General features: G+C 35.1%; 1 protein-coding gene across 6 annotated transcripts in view; it reads left to right on the plus strand.

Annotated features, from left to right (window-relative positions):
* The window catches only part of LOC149820085 (cyclic nucleotide-gated ion channel 1-like), a 117,184-nt gene extending 107,298 nt beyond the window's left edge, over positions 1–9,886 (plus strand). For all 6 annotated transcript variants that reach the window (XM_089982365.1, XM_089982370.1, XM_089982368.1 and 3 more), the window contains one exon: positions 8,974–9,886. In XM_089982365.1, coding sequence (XP_089838491.1) covers positions 8,974–9,672 — 699 coding nt within the window. In that variant the 3' untranslated portion in view covers positions 9,673–9,886. The remainder of the gene's footprint in view (positions 1–8,973) is intronic.
* Positions 9,887–16,215: the final 6,329 nt, after the last annotated feature.

A 16,215-nucleotide genomic window follows, 5' to 3' on the forward strand; every position in this document is an offset into this window, starting at 1 on the left:
ACAAAAAGTGACCAACTATTAAAAAAATAACTTCCACAAGACCTTATTTCTCTCTCTCTCTCTCTCTCTCTCTCTCTCTCTCTCTCTCTCTCTCTCTCTCTCTCTCACACACACACACACACACACACACGTGCTTTCATTTTCCAATGAATGTGCAACCATGGATTGGCTGGGAAATAGGATGCAATCTTGTCATCTTGGATCCTTAATGCCATTTTCTAGTCATTCCATTTTTGAAATGGATGGTCACATGATTAAGACCAAGGTTGTAAAAAGCATATTGTAAACCATATTGGTTGGGCCCAAAATAATTGTATCATAAAAAATCATATTTTTGAATAAAAAATTTCAAACAATCCAAAAAATAAGAAAAAATTCTAAAAAAAATCATAACACACGAAACAATGATGAATTGCACAAGATACAACCATAATATCATATATCAAGCAATTATAAGCTGCATAAGACATCAAAGTCAAACATCAAATAATAAAGATAATATGCTACAGATGCATGCATCTCACAAGAAAAATGCAAATTATGAAATATTATGCAATTAAGTTAGCATGTCACAAAACTCATAGTTTCATAAACAAAAACAAAAACAAAATAACAAAGTTTTAGTGAGTACTTAATTTTTACACAACCAAGTTTTTCCAAGATACAAACGAAAACAAATGTAGATGATTTCAGTCATCATCATCATTATCTTCTTCTCTTCCTCGCTCATCCTCCACAATCACATCTTCCCCAATATATGTTGATTCCTCATTATTGAAAGTATATGTAATATAAAATAGTATAAACATGTGGACAGTAAGTTTATAAAGTTATTATGTACATACCCTATAGTAAAGGGGGTATACTTGTCTTTTTATCTTTTCTTTTGATGTACTCTAAAGGGGGTCGACCCTTTTTAACATATAAGAGAGTTCTCTCAAAGATTGAGGATAATGAAATACATGAACTTCTTCTTCTCCTTTGTGTTCCATTTGTGAAGCTGTAACCCTAACACATGTTTCCAGTTTTCACATGGTATCAGAGCCATACCAAGCTTGAAGTAGTGAAGGAGTGGAGGGTTCTCGTCGCGAAGAAGACTTCATTCCGTGTTTTTGCCTTGGATTGCATGTTGTTGATGTCATCATACCTTCAGTCGTTTGGCAGGGTTGGTAGAATCTGACTGTTTTGTGTTGGGAATTCAATAGTTCTTGATTTTAGAAGTTTATCAAATCAGGAATCATTGGATTTGGTGAAATATTGGATTTTCTATAGATTTTCCAATATTTTCTGGATTGGGTATGGTTTACTGTCCAGATTCAAGAGTTTTCTCTATTCTGAGCATATCAACTATTTTTTATTGCTCTATTTGACTGCATTTGGGTCATTTTTGGTAGAGAATCACGTTGGGAGTGACTTTGGGTGATATTCTCTTGGTATTTGGGAACTTTGTTGATGTTTCTATAAGTGTGTGGGACGGTAATCTTGTTTTTTATGTGTTTGGGTTTGCTGGTCAGTATCAGCAAGGTTGATAGTGTGCTGATTTTGGTAGAACTGAGTATAAAAGAGTTATTTTGGCTCACTAGGAGCATCTGATCATCAGAGAAGAGAGATTGAAAGGAGCATCACAGACTCAGTTTCGTACATGTGCTGATGTCATTACTTGAGGAACAACTGGCCCAGTCTGGTCAGGTGTGATTAGTTTGAATGGTTTGAATTTGGAACTTGCTAGGGTTTGATTTTAGAAGGTCTATAAATCAAACCCCATTGGATTTGGAGCTATATTGGAATTTTGGTTATTTTTTCAAGAATTTCTGAGTTTTTTGGAAATCTCAGACCAGTTTTGATAAAACCCTTAAATCTGATTTGGTTTTTTGGTTAAGGGTTTGAATTGCTTCTATTGATGTCGTTTTTGAGTTGGGAGTGCTTCAATATCAGTTTTGTCTATAGTTTTGGGTTTTTTGCTAAGTTTTATTGAAATCTTAAGGTGTTCACATTCAGTGGTAACTTGCTTTTTTTGTCCTAAGCATATTCTGGATATCAGGTAGGCTAATTTCATGATATACATCTGCTGTTTCTTTTGGGAGTGCGAGCAGACCTATTTGGGTGGATAAGCTGTGGTTTCCTTGGTGGTTTGCCTACATAAGTAGTGTGTTCTATTATTGTGTTCAGATTTGAGCTCTCTTAGGTTGAGGACTAGCACGTTGGGATATTGTGCTTGTTTTTCTTATTGGTTGAGATTGTCTTGCATATATTTCAGAGTAGTTGGAGATTGTTGTAAGAATGGAGAAGAGTGAACCGATTCAAATTATTCCAGTAAAGTTGAATGGAAGAGGTGAAGTGATGGGTAGTGGGCAACTTCAGAGATTGAAACATGTTCAGCAAAAGATTCAGCACTAGATCCAACAACTGCAGCTTCTTGTTCAGTCAACCATTGACCCTTCTTTCTCTGCCACTCCTGCCTCTTCCTATAGTTTTGCTCTCTCGGGTATCTCAGGTCCTTCCTCTGGTTGGCTGATAGACTTTGGGGCTTCATGCCATTTGACACCTCATGAGTTTGTCCTTTCTGACTACCATCTCTGAAGTGAAATCTTTTGCACCGTAGATGGTTCGTTTATGTTTGTTTCCAAAGTAGGTTCAATTACTTGTGATTCCTATTCTGGTTGTAATTTCAATCTTTCTCAAGTTTATCATATTTCATCCCTTGCCATGAATCTTATCTCTATGGGTCAACTTACCAAACTTAATTATAATGTTATCTTCTTCTCAGTTGGTTGTGTTGTGCAAGATCAATTGTTAAGGAAGAAGATTGAGATTGGCCATAGAAGAGGAGATCTGTATTATCTAGATTAAATTGATATGAGAGATCAAAAGAAAGTTGGAACTGGATATGGAGCTTCAGTTTTGGATGAGTCTGTTTTGTGGCACTAGAGACTAAAGCATTTTTTCAGCTCTAGATTGCAAAGTTTAGTGTCCTCAGAAAGTTTTTGAAAATTCAAGCTAGTTGTGTCAAATCATGTTAAAGATTGCTTGAGTTGTAGACTAGCCAAAAGTGCCTTGCCATTCAAGTCTAGTGATAGGATATCAGAAAGTCCTTTTGACTTGGTACATTCATATGTGTGGGGTCCTTCTCTTGTTGTGTCAAAAGGAGGATCATCCTATTTTGTGACTTTCATAGATGATTGTACATGATTCACATAGATATATTTTATGAAAAATAGAAGTGATCTTTTTGAAATTTTTAAGAGCTTTTATGCAATGGTTGAAAATCATCTCGCAACGAAAATTAAAACTCTGCGTACGGACTTTGGTGGTGAATATGTTAGCTATGTGTTTGAAAATTCCAGCAAGAGAGAGGTGTGGTTCACCAAAGGTCCTTTCCTTACACTCCTGAGCAAAATAGTGTAGTTGAAAGGAAAAACAAACATATCTTGGAAACAACAAGAGCTTTCCTGTTTGGTGGAGAAGTACCCAAAGTGCTTTAGGTAGATGCAATTCCACTGAGCATTTATCAGATAAATCACATGCCTTCTGGAGTACTTAAGGGCATATCTCCTTTTCAGAAATTATATGATAAGGTTCCAAAGTATGATATGTTGAAGGTGTTTGGTTGTGTATGTTTTGTTTTGCTAGCTGACAGATACATAGACAAGTTATCTCCTAAAGCTGTCAAATGTTGCTTTCTTGGTTTTGCTGAGGGTAAAAAAGGATACAAGTGCTATGATCCGGTTGGAAAGAGAGTGTGGGTCATGTTTTTCAGGAAACTAGTAAAACCTTTTCTAAAAAAATATATCATTGGCAGCTAATGGGTTTATAAGGTAAAGAAAGAGGCAGATGGGTTAGTAAAGAGGTAGAAAGCCAAATTGGTAGCTAACGGGTGCAATAAGAATTTTGGAATTGATTTTGCAAAAACTTTTGCCCCTGTGGCTCATATGACTACAATTCGTACACTTCTAGCAGTGGCTGCAGTTCAGCAGTGGGATTTTTGGCAGTTAGATGTCAAGAATGCATTTTTGAATAGAGATTTGCATGGGAAAATGTATATGGGGCTACTATAAGGAATACTCAAATCCAGAAGGTAGAGTTTGCAGACTTTCCAGAGCTCTATATGGACTCAAACAAGTACCTCGAGCTTGATTTGAGAAATTCAGTTCGGTAGTGAGATCACTTGGCTTTGAGCAGAGTCACCATGATCTTGCTTTGTTTGTTTCTTCCTTTGCACTTGGGAGATGTATATTGCTTCTTTATGTCGACGATGTGATTATCACAAGAGATGATATAAGGAAGGTTGAAGAAACCAAAAAGAAACTGGCTAACATGTTTGAGATGAAAGACTTGGGGCACTTAAATTATTTTCTTGGTCTTAAGATATCATACTCTTCAAGGGGGACTCTACTTGTCTAAATATGCTACAGATTTGGTTATGAAAGCAAGATTAGCTGACGATTCAAAAAAAGTAAATTCTCCCATAGAAGCTAATTTGAAGATGAAGTGGAGCTAGAAGATCTTGTAATATATAGGCAATTAGTTAAGAGCATTATATATTTGACTATATCCAGATATAACATATGTAGTTCATATAATTAGTCAGTTTATGAGCGCCCCTAGATCAGTTTATTTGTCATTTGTACTCAGGATCATCTGGTATGTCAGAGACTCTATGCACTATGGCATGCTTTTCTGGTCTTTATCCGACAAAGATTTGAGAGTTTTTTGTAATGCTGATTTTGGAGGGTCCATTAGTGAAACGACCTCAACTCATCCCCGTTGAAAAGTGAAATATATATATATATATATATATATATATATATATATATATATATATATATATATATATATATATATATATTTTTCTTTATTTATTTTTAAAACATTGCGGAAACCAAAACCCAAGGATCCCGGGGTCTCACAGACTTAACACATTCCAATGCACATTACTTAGCCGATGTACAGTTTCGTATATCGTGCACTGCTATTGCAATTTATTTAGCTGATATAAGGTTGCGTACATCGTGCATCACTTACGCTGTTTATTTATCTCGATGTGTGGTTTCGCACATCGAGTCTTGCTTTATGTTATTTATATTGCCGCCACGTTGTAATGTGCACATACTTATGTTTTGATATATATGTATGATGCCGCCGCAATGTAATGTGCACAGGCTTATGCTTTGATATATATGTATTATATATATATATATATAACTTTGTAAGGTATGCAACTTTACGTACTCCTGCCTACCTTGCATCACGCTTGCTTTTAAAGACGCAGATTTGCGCATGCTCGCCATGTCTTTAAAGAAAAAGGGGATTTCATGTGAGATTCCAATGTTTGAAATATTCGTTGTTTCGAAAAGCAAAAACAAATATCTGGCGGTTGCTTATTCGCAACCAAGTCTTTCCCTTAACCCTGCATAGCCCTAAGAGATACGTACGGTCTTTTGTTGTGATATCCAAAAACGACTCGGATACCCCCGGCCAAGAACATGGGATGTTGAAATTTTTTAAACAAAGTTGGGGTTTCTTTCTTAGAAACCGCTAGCCTTTTCATCGTAGCAGTACTATTAGACGTGCACGACATGTTAGTACTACGATGATTGGATGAGAGATTTATGGTAACCTCGTAGCGTGCAAATGCATAATGATGAAAAAGAAATTACATAAATGGTGATGATTGTCTTCGCAGAAAAGATGATTGAGCCGGTTTGAAAGACCGGAGCATGTAGAATGTGTCATCAGCAAAATAAAACCTGATGTACCCATTCGCCTCTTTGAGTCCGTCAAGAGAGATGATGAGATGGTAAAAAAACTTCGATGAAAAGGTTGTTAATAACTACGCTTCTCGAGTAGCAATTGACTCGGTGTCCCCAGTCATCGGAGTTAAGGGACGAGACTATCAAATATTATCCTAGGTGATAGATCCCATGGACTTCTGTAGAAATTGGATGCATCCCTTGCCACGAATGTGTTTGGGGAATTCTCTCTCGGTTACTGACCGTCCTCTTTGGAACGGACTCAGCTAGCTATTCGAGGTAAATACAAAGAATAACAAACCCTGGGCAGTCTCAGTTGTTTTTACATTTTCTCATGTGTGTACCCTCATGACAGATAATATCGAAACAAAGTTATTATGTTCATTTTACTTTTTGAATTGCATATCACATATGGATCAACGCATGTATTAGTTTTGTTCTAAATTGTTATACTTATATACCTACCAGATTTTCATCAATCTGACCCGTTTTATTGGTACAAGTGATGATTAGGTCGGAACGGTAGGCGATGGCGCGATGACAAGATGACATCAAGATCCCACTGTTTCTTCTGGCTTTTTGCTCCTGAATACATCCCTTTTTGTATAAGGGTTTTCTCGTAAAATGTTGCTTTTGTATGAACTCTAAATTATCAAAAACCTCGTTTTTAATCTATATGGTTTTCAATGCTTGTATGGAGATGCAAATCCGTTGTGTAACGGAAGGTTCGCCGTAATGCGCCCAAGGTCCGTCGGCTTGTTTATTCAAATACCATTTTTCGCTGAATTGCTATTTTAAAAACTCTGAAAAAGAAAGGATTTCAAGGCTCTTTCAATTTTTTCCTAAAAGTTACAAGTTCGGGATTACCAAGCATATAGAGATGGGCTACCACTATATTCGAGAGAAATTTTTGTGAGGGACCATTCAATTACCTTACGTATCTTCAGAATGTCAGCTGACAAGTTTCTTTACTAAAGCCTTGCCTTCACCTCGGTTTTTATCTCTTCTTCGCAAACTTTCGGTGATCACATCGTAAATTTGAGAGGAAATGTTAAATTATATGTCAATGTGTATATATGATCTACCTATGTAGTAGGTGTTAGCCTATTAGAAGCTTGTCCTCTTTTTTATTGTATTTTATTTTATTTTATATTTTGTATTTTTTATATTTTGTACAATATGACTTTGGGGCAGTCCAACTGGCCATTGGGCTGCTCCCAATGGTTATATTTATGACTGTTGGGGGCTAGCCCAATGCCTAGTTGGGCTGCCCCCCCTTTCCCTCGCATTTGTATATAAATAAGGGTTCAAACCCCTTGCCTTCACCTCGGTATTTCATAGTGAATATATATTTTTTATGTGTTGTGTGGCCATTGTGGCTTGTTTGTGTTGTATGCCCATAGTGGCTCTTGTGTGCACTTCTTGTGCTTTTGTAATTGTTCTCTTTTGGTTATTGTATTGTCCTTTAGTGGACTAGTGCTTGTGCACTCTCTACTGTTTCTTGTTTACCCCTTAGTGGGGTTAATCATTGTATTTTGCTTTTTTCGTGACATTTAGTATGAAGTTGAATGTAAAAACCGAAACATTGGGCTACTTTTGCCAATAGGTGGCACATTAGGCAGCTTTTTGTAAATTACTCTATCTAAATTTCTTCTAACATTAGCTCCAATACCTCTTTCCATGGTTCAAATGTATTCCAACCTCCAAATTTTATAGTTATTTATTTGTTTTTTCTTTTTTAATCTAATTTTCTTGAAGCAAGTTGTTCATTTGCCATGTCAGATTTTCACAAGTATTTAGAGGTACATGGAGTAACAATTTGCCTTGTACAGCCAAATAACGTTTCATTCAAGATATTTCCGCATGATACTTAGTATTTGCAATGGTTAACCAACCCATTATTCTCATGCGTAGAAGTACAATGTTTTATGATAGTATATGGTGTATCATGCCGTAGGATGTTGAAGGCTATAATAAATTGTAGCATATTGTACAATATGGTACGATTTATGACACTTACAAGCCACAACTGAAATTTAGCTGCGAAGAGTTGGTGATTGGGCAGTACATTTGAACTTCACTAGGCAAAAACATATGCATAATTTTAAATTGTAATTTTGTAGTTTCTACTAGAAGATATTACAGTTATTGTTTATCATAATATGATAGTATATCACATGATTGAAAATTAAGGGAAAGAGGGTGTTTTTTTTTTTGGGGGGGGGGTTCTAGTTTTTTGGGGAAAAAGGGGCCAAGTAACTACATACTTCAGAGAAAAAAAGTAGAGAAAAAGGGCACGAGTAGTTTCCTATTTTAAAGTTTTTTATATACTACATTTCAAGTACTTAAGTTTTACCTAAATATTTTAAATGAAATTTTTTTGGCATATTATGACATATATAAATGCAACTAAACATGTTAAAGTTGAAAAGAAAAGGTAGGATTACAAAAACAATCAATATTGCTGAATATTGCGTATTAGAGTGTATGCAAACATATCCTTTACTGAATATATTGTTGATTGCTGAAATTCTATTATAGTAGAAGCAACATGGCAAATTGAGCTGGCCGGTCTCACAAGAAACAGCCAATTCATCCAATCTGTTCACCATATTCAATGCCATTATATACCACTGTCACCGATATCGCCGATATTATCGGCTATTTCAAGGTAGCCGATAATATCAGAAATATATTCTGATATTTTCAAAATATCGCCACACAAAATATTGCGATATTATCGCGATATTTTTTGAGTTTTTTTTTTAAAGTTTGCATTACCTATTTTTTTGTTTCTTTTATATTTTAAAATCTTTAAAACATGTTTTTTATATTTTTGAAAAAAAAATAATGCAAAACTTATTATTTTCTTAGTTTTTTCATTGTTATTTATATATTTTTTCAAAATTTTAACTTTTAAAAATCTCTCTGAGAAATACCCTAGCCTAGAAATTAGCTTTTAACGATACATGTTTTCGTTTTCAAACTGAAAATTTTGCTTCTCCCTAATTGGATTAAACTTTCTGGTTAAACAAGACGATTTCTTTTCATCTGCAGGTGCCGATCTCATCTGATAAAAGAAACTGTTTTCTTATTGTTTTTGTCCCTTTCTCACGGTTGGAAGTAATGCTTTTGATCATCCTAAGTGGGCCTCTCATTTATATGCATCTTCTGTTGTAGTTCCACTCCCTATTTTATTTATTCTTGGAATTGTTTTTTGCAGGTTCCCATGTTTAACATTATGGATGAACAACTCTTGGATGCCATGTGCGACCGCCTCAAGCCATCTCTCTACACCGAAGGCAGTTACATTATCCGAGAAGGTGATCCTGTGGATGAAATGCTATTTATCATGAGGGGGAAACTAGAGAGTGTGACAACAAATGGAGGCCGAACTGGGTTTTTCAATTCCGACTTCCTCACAGAATTTGATTTCTGTGGAGAAGAGCTTCTTACTTGGGCCTTGGATCCAAACCCATCACTTAATCTCCCATCTTCTACCAGAACAGTAAAGGCACTTTCTGAAGTTGAAGCATTTGCCCTTACCTCAGATGACCTTAGGTTTGTGGCTAAGCAATTCCGGCGGCTTCACAGCAAGCAGCTCAGGCACACCTTCAGGTTTTACTCGCAGCAGTGGAGGACTTGGGCAGCTTGCTTTATCCAAGCGGCATGGCGCCGTTATTGCAAAAAGAAGATTGAGGATTCATTGCACAGGGAAGAGGATAGATTGCAGGCAGCACTTGCTGAGAATGGGGCTGGTGGCAGTTCACCAAGCCTTGGTGCTACCATTTATGCTTCTAGGTTCGCTGCCAATGCACTCCGTGCACTACGTACGGCACGCAAGACTAAGTTGCTGGCCAGGCCTCCGCTCATCAAACTTCCGAAGCCAGCTGAGCCCAACTTTGCAGTTGATGATGACTAATTATAAGTCTAGCAGTTGGTTCAGATTGAGGAGTGCGGCTTCTGCATCTTTTTTAGTTTCTATACAGATGGGCAAAGGTGTTTCTCATCAGTTTGGGAAAGAACAGAGCAGTTTTCCGAGTGGATACTGCAATGCTTTGCCCTGGTGTTTTGTAATTGGACGGTGAGACGTGGTGTTGTTTCATGTATATATAAAATCATATTGTATTCGTTTATGCGAGAGAGAGAGAGAGAGAGAGTAGCGCCTGCAAGCAACAATGTCTTGCTTTTTCAGGGTTGCAAGTGTCAGGTCAAACCCAAGAATGGCCTGTTCAAGATCGATTGACAAGCTTAAAGCCTGCTTAACCTCAGGTTTGTGGCTTGTTTCAATCTTAAACATTGCTGGTCAAGCATACCATCGAAGTTTTTTTTTTTCCAGTGGAATGGGGAAACCATCCTCGGGATTGGACTTAGTTGCACTGGCTAAGCCTGCCGTAATTACAGTTATTTTCCCGACGGTGTAAACCCGTGTGGTTGTCTTGCCTTTACTCGATCCAGGGGCATAATGCCCTTGCCCATTCTTATATACAAGGGACTGGCATCTGTGCGAATGGAACCTGACCACCCTGCCTAGCAGGCCAAACCCTGAAGCTTGACTTTGCATAAAAATTAAAAGCTTGAGGTCACATTTAAAATTAAATGAGTCAACCTCAAAATTAAACTCGAGCTTGAACCCAAGCATTGGAAGAAGTAGAATATTATGAATATATGGGTTAAAATGGATGAAAAGAGACAAGAGAAGATACTAAAGAGAGTAGAATGGAGAAAAGAACAAAACTTGGCAAAAGAAGAGGTAAGGAATAAAAGAAAAGGAAAAAAGAAGTTTAAAATGCAATCGTATTTGATGATCAAAATATTGCCAAAAATAAACCATCATGCTGACTGACATCAACAGAGAATGTATGAAGGTTGTCGATAGGCATGCAAGAAGGGGATGGATTTCTCCCTCCGATCTCTGTGTGTGTGTGTGTGTGTGTGTGCATGCGTGCACGCATTATATGTACTTAAGTACGAGAAAGTATAAGGAGCTCCTTAATTGGAACTCATAGTGAGAGGTTGTCTTCACCAAGTGTAACCCCATGGATGCATTCAGTATGGCCAAAATTGTAGCGGTCAGCCCATCAAATTTTTTTGATATAAAAATATGATTTTTTAGTTCTTGAAAATTCAGTATATTGTAGGAAGTTGATTTTTCAACCCTTGAAAAATCTGACATATGCAACGAAAAATATGTTCCAAGGGTTGGTTTATACTAAACCATATATGTAGATTACATCTAGAGGGTCAAATGTACAAAAAGAACTAAAAAAATAAGGAAAATGACTACGACAAAAATGATATGTTTCTCTAAAAATCTCACAATTTGCCAAAATTTGCTCGATAACTAAGACCATAAATAGCCAACTTCGTTAGAACCTTTTTATCTTTCGCGTGTGTGAAACTCATGAAGTTCGCGTAATATATAGCTATGTTCGTCAGATATTGCAAACTCCCACTTAAAAGGAGGTTCACACATTTTTTTGCAGACATCACAAAGTTTGCAAAATAACAGTTGTGAACATCCTTTTAAGTCCAAACTTCAAAACTTCTCAAATACTTAACTAAGTTGGCATATATATCCTCCTAATATGTGAAGTTCCTTCAAATATGCGAAGTTTCTCAAAATATAGGAAGTTTCACCCAAATATGTGAAGTTTCTCCCAAATATTTGAAGTTTCTCTCAAATATTCGAATTTTCTTTCAAGAGAACCACAAATACATATGGATCTGCGTAATTTTTTACCATGCGAACCTGCGTAACTGTGTATGCTTTGCAGAATCATATATATAAGGTAGTTTTTGTTTATTTTGTTTCTCTTTTGTTTGTTTATAGAAAGAATTGTAACCTTTTTCCTTCTAGAATCCTAAGCAATTTTTCTCTCCTCTTGTGGCGAATCTTGTGAAATTTGGTATTACATTTCGATGATGTTGTAGTATCCTCCTTCTCATTAACATCCCAAGTTAGGTCGAAAGCTGAGTGAATAATATATGCATATTGTCATATTTCATTCCAAACTTTTTTCTTTTTCTGTAAATATGAACATTTAATAGCTCCATGTGTATTTTTTTTTGTTGTTGATGTGGATGTTTTTTATATATTTTTTTATATTGTATTTAATATTTGTTATCAAATTTACCATTTAGGGTTTACTATGTTTAGGGTTTTTTCATAGATTTATATATTTGTTTTGATTGTAGCCGACTTATATTTGTTTGCTTGTCCTTTAGTTAATATTCAATATTTTTGTATTGGTGTAACGAGGCTTAGGGTTTACTGCGCACAACCATTGAATATGAGTTAGGGGTTATTATGGGTAGTTGGTTATGAGAGTGGTTGTAGTATGTAGTTATGTAGTTATGTTAATTGAATGTATAAATATGAATTATCTTTTCTCATATGTTATTTTTATTAGATGAATGATATGTTGTGTAGTTGTTGTAGGCAATTAATGATAAATTCTGAAATTATTAGAGTACATTACCATAACACTGATCACCCTACTTAGAGATTTATAATCGTCTAAAAAAATATTAGCTATAAAAAATTTATGGCATTGATGTCTTGTAAAACTGAAAATGTGAAAGAGTCAATGGTCATTCGGTACAATTTTTCTTCGAACCTAGATAGACAACATATATAGATAGATGTGTTGTACGATGATGATGTGGAATCGTTGTTATTTCTAGGTGATCTATTTGAGGCAGCATCTATCGAGCTCAGTCTTCTGACGATCATCCAACTGTCCCCAACAATGAATGATATTGATTTCTCAAACATTTAGTTCATGCATGTGGCATGCAGTTGCCCGAAGCGATTAAGGATATAGATATTCAACGTGCAAACAATGAAGAACGAACAATTGATGTTGTACATGATAAAAAGATCACTATAGAGGATGTTGAACCACGTGAGTAAACCAATGTCAGTAATATTCATCGCAAAAATTTGAAAGACATCCAGTCTTTTTGAGCAAATGACACAGTTAAGTACAAGTTGTTGGACTTTGTAATTTATGTAGTAATTTGAATGAACTTCATAAAACTTTGAGTATGTGATAGTAAAGTTTTTATTGTCATTCTTGAATGTTGAGAATGTAGAAATGTTGAATGCATGAAAGCAAAAGAAGTGATAGATACAATGAAATTTGATTTAGTTTGTGCAACTGAATAATCAATTTGTGGTAGTAGCTATCATGTTGATAGTGGATAATCATATGATATCAATAATGATGGCTATTTCATGTCGATGGAAGAGTAGGAAAACAATGATGTCATAAGACAAATGACATTTGAGAAGTCGAACCATTGGTATATTGTATAAGCTATATAAATATTTATTGGGTAGTATAATTATTTTATGTTATTACACTAATGAAACGTGGTTGAATAGGTTCTCGTTCGATGAATTCTAATACAATGAAGATCAATTGAAAATCATTGAAGTGGAGACATCTCGTTTGTATGATGACTTGCGTAACAAACAACTTAATGATTGTGGATAATTTTAGTACCTAATAACAAGAATAAATGATCAAGAAATTGCTTTCGACAAAAGGTTTAATGATCTTCAACATTGTCACAAGTTTTTAAAAGATCATGTGATCAGAAATATCTATAAAACAAATTTTTTAAAGAGCTGCAATAACATAGTCATTGTCGTATGCACGAGAAAGAACTCACAGATGACAATTGATTTCTCTTGAAAGATCCATTGCGCAAAGGTGTGCAGAGCATGATTTTTTCAAGTAAAAAAGTATCAAAGCGAGAATGCATGTGGTGGATCACTGGGCAATCTTATAGTGAAAAAAGTATATTCCAAGTGAATTTTAGGTGTTATTCATAAACACATGTACAATAACCCAAAAATAACTCCAAGAGAAATCATGAATGATATTAGCTGCGAGGAAGGTATGGAGGTTACTTACAAACAAGTATAGCGTGACGGAAACAAACTAAGGAGTTGCTATATAGTTCATTTAAACAGTCCTTCAGGATGCTTTTCGCCTATTGGATCATTTGATGAAGGCTAACTGAGGATCACTAAGGTACATTAAGACTCAATCAAATAGATCAATTTCAGTAATTATTCTTATTCTTTCATTTAAGCATCGATGAGTTTTTTAAAGGATACTCTCCAATTCTTATGGTAGATGACACGTTTTTAAAGGAAAAATATGTGAGTATATTGTTGTCGGCTCATAATATTGATCATTGTAGTGAGATATTTATGGTAACATTTAAAGTTATTGATAAGGAGTCAAAGAATTCATTGACGTAGTTTTTGAAGCATATATATATATATATATAGAGAGAGAGAGAGAGGAATGAAAACCTCCCCAATAGAAACCCTCCCAAACCTCCCCAATGAAAATTTTTGGTGTTTTTCAAAATTATGACGGTACAGGTGTTCAGCATGATTGATTTACTATAAATCGATATTTGGATCATGAATTTTGGATAGAAAATTAGTATTTGGAGCCTCAAAAATTTATGAAAATTGTATGCCATAGATTTTGAAACTTATAAAAACCTATCCATGCATCAGAATCAAATGCTCTAAGAACTGTTTCCTATAAAAACAAACATATAGATCACATATGTATAGTCAGAATTTTGAAAATAAAACACCAAAACTCCAATAAAATGTCCATTGAGGATGTTTGGGAGGGTTTTCCATTAGGAAGATTTTCATTTCCCTATATATATATATATATATATATATATATATATATATGAAAATCCATAACTTTTTTTTATATCATTCGATGTTTGTTCATCGATTTTGTGTAAAATAAGGAAAAAACCTAATATATATTTAAAAAATAATTTTACCTAACGATAAAAATGACATTTTCCTAAAAACCCTATAATTTACCAAAATTCACTCGATGACCAAAACTGCAAATAGCCAACTTCATTAGGACCTTTCTACCCTTTGCATGTGTGAAACTCACGAAGTTTGTGAGATATATCACTTCGCTTGTCGAGTATCGCAAACTTTCACTTAAAAGGAGGTTCACACATTTTTTTTCGTGATCCTCAAGAAGTGCACAAAAAATTATGTCATTTATGTGGTCTTATCTGTTAATCGTAAAATCACAAATACGCTAGTAAAATTACATATTTTATACTAAAGACGTGGAATATCGTGTGAACCTCTTTTCTCCTTTCTTTAACCGACACTTAAGTATATTCACACCTATTTTTGCGGTCTTCATGAAGTGCACAAAGACAAGCTTTTTGCACCTCCTTATGATCGCAACTTTGTAAATGCATTAGTAAAATTGCATATATCTTCTACCTATAGAATGCAATATTCTTTCGTGTTTTCGATTTTCTGTGGTATAAAAAGTAATTATCTACACCCCATGGTTATTTTTGCATTTTTTAGGGTTTCTTTGTGTTCCCCAACTTGCTTGATCTTTCACAAAAAGTTTGTCTTTTTCGGCAACTATTTTCAACCACTCTTTTTTGATGATTCATCGGTGGCACTTCATCGATGCGTTCCGACGAGGTTACAACATCCTTTTAGGTCAAAAGGTGACTTTCATAAAAATAATATATACATATATATGTATGCATATTTTTATTTTCATTCCAAACTTTTTTTTTGTAGAAATAAGCATCATCTAGGCTCATGCATATTTGTGTGTGGTTGTTTGCTTGTCCTATGTTTTATTTAATATTTTCAAGTGATTTACAATTTAGGGTTTTTGATATATATATATATTGTAGATGATTTATGTGTGCTTACTTTTCTTTTATTTGTTTTTTGTGTAGGTAGTTAATGATAGTCTCAGTATTTTTAAACTATACTATGGTCTTGCTGATGGTCGTAGCTGAAGATCTTTAATAAATCATTGTTATATATATACAATTGAAGATGAAAGACATTGATGTGGATGTGTCAAGCACGCTCATAGGTCCTTGATAACCCGCTCCTTATTAGCGATATGATCAGCTTGAGTCTGTATAATGGACTCCTTTGCTTGAAACAACTCTTTCAACATACAAATTTCAATTAGTGTAAGAGTCAATTGGTCATCCGCTCCACTTGTAGTAGTCCTTACGTGCTTCGGACTCCTCACCCCATGTTTCTTCTTCTTAATGACCCTCTTTGCAGAGGAAGTGCTTGCAAATTTGAGGTTGGCAATAGCTACATCCACATCACCGTCTGCAAGTACCATGGAGGATAAGCTAATAATATCTTCACCGTCATCGCACTAGTTTTCAAGTTTGGAGAAGAATATGATGGGGTAATTCTTTTATTATATCCTTATTGTCAGCATGACGGTTTTGCTAACTGCGTCAGGACAATCGATTGATTGTTGAACATAGCCAAATTGTCAGTTCACTCGGTTAGTCATTTGACGCTCAACTTCATTCATATTGTACAACCAAATGTTTATCCTTGTGATGACCTTTGCTTGCACAACCATCCTGATTCTCATCTTCTTCCTTCGCG

This window comes from Nuphar pumila, chromosome 12 (assembly GCF_984573655.1).
Source record: "Nuphar pumila chromosome 12, dmNupPumi1.hap1.1, whole genome shotgun sequence".
NCBI lineage: Eukaryota > Viridiplantae > Streptophyta > Magnoliopsida > Nymphaeales > Nymphaeaceae > Nuphar > Nuphar pumila.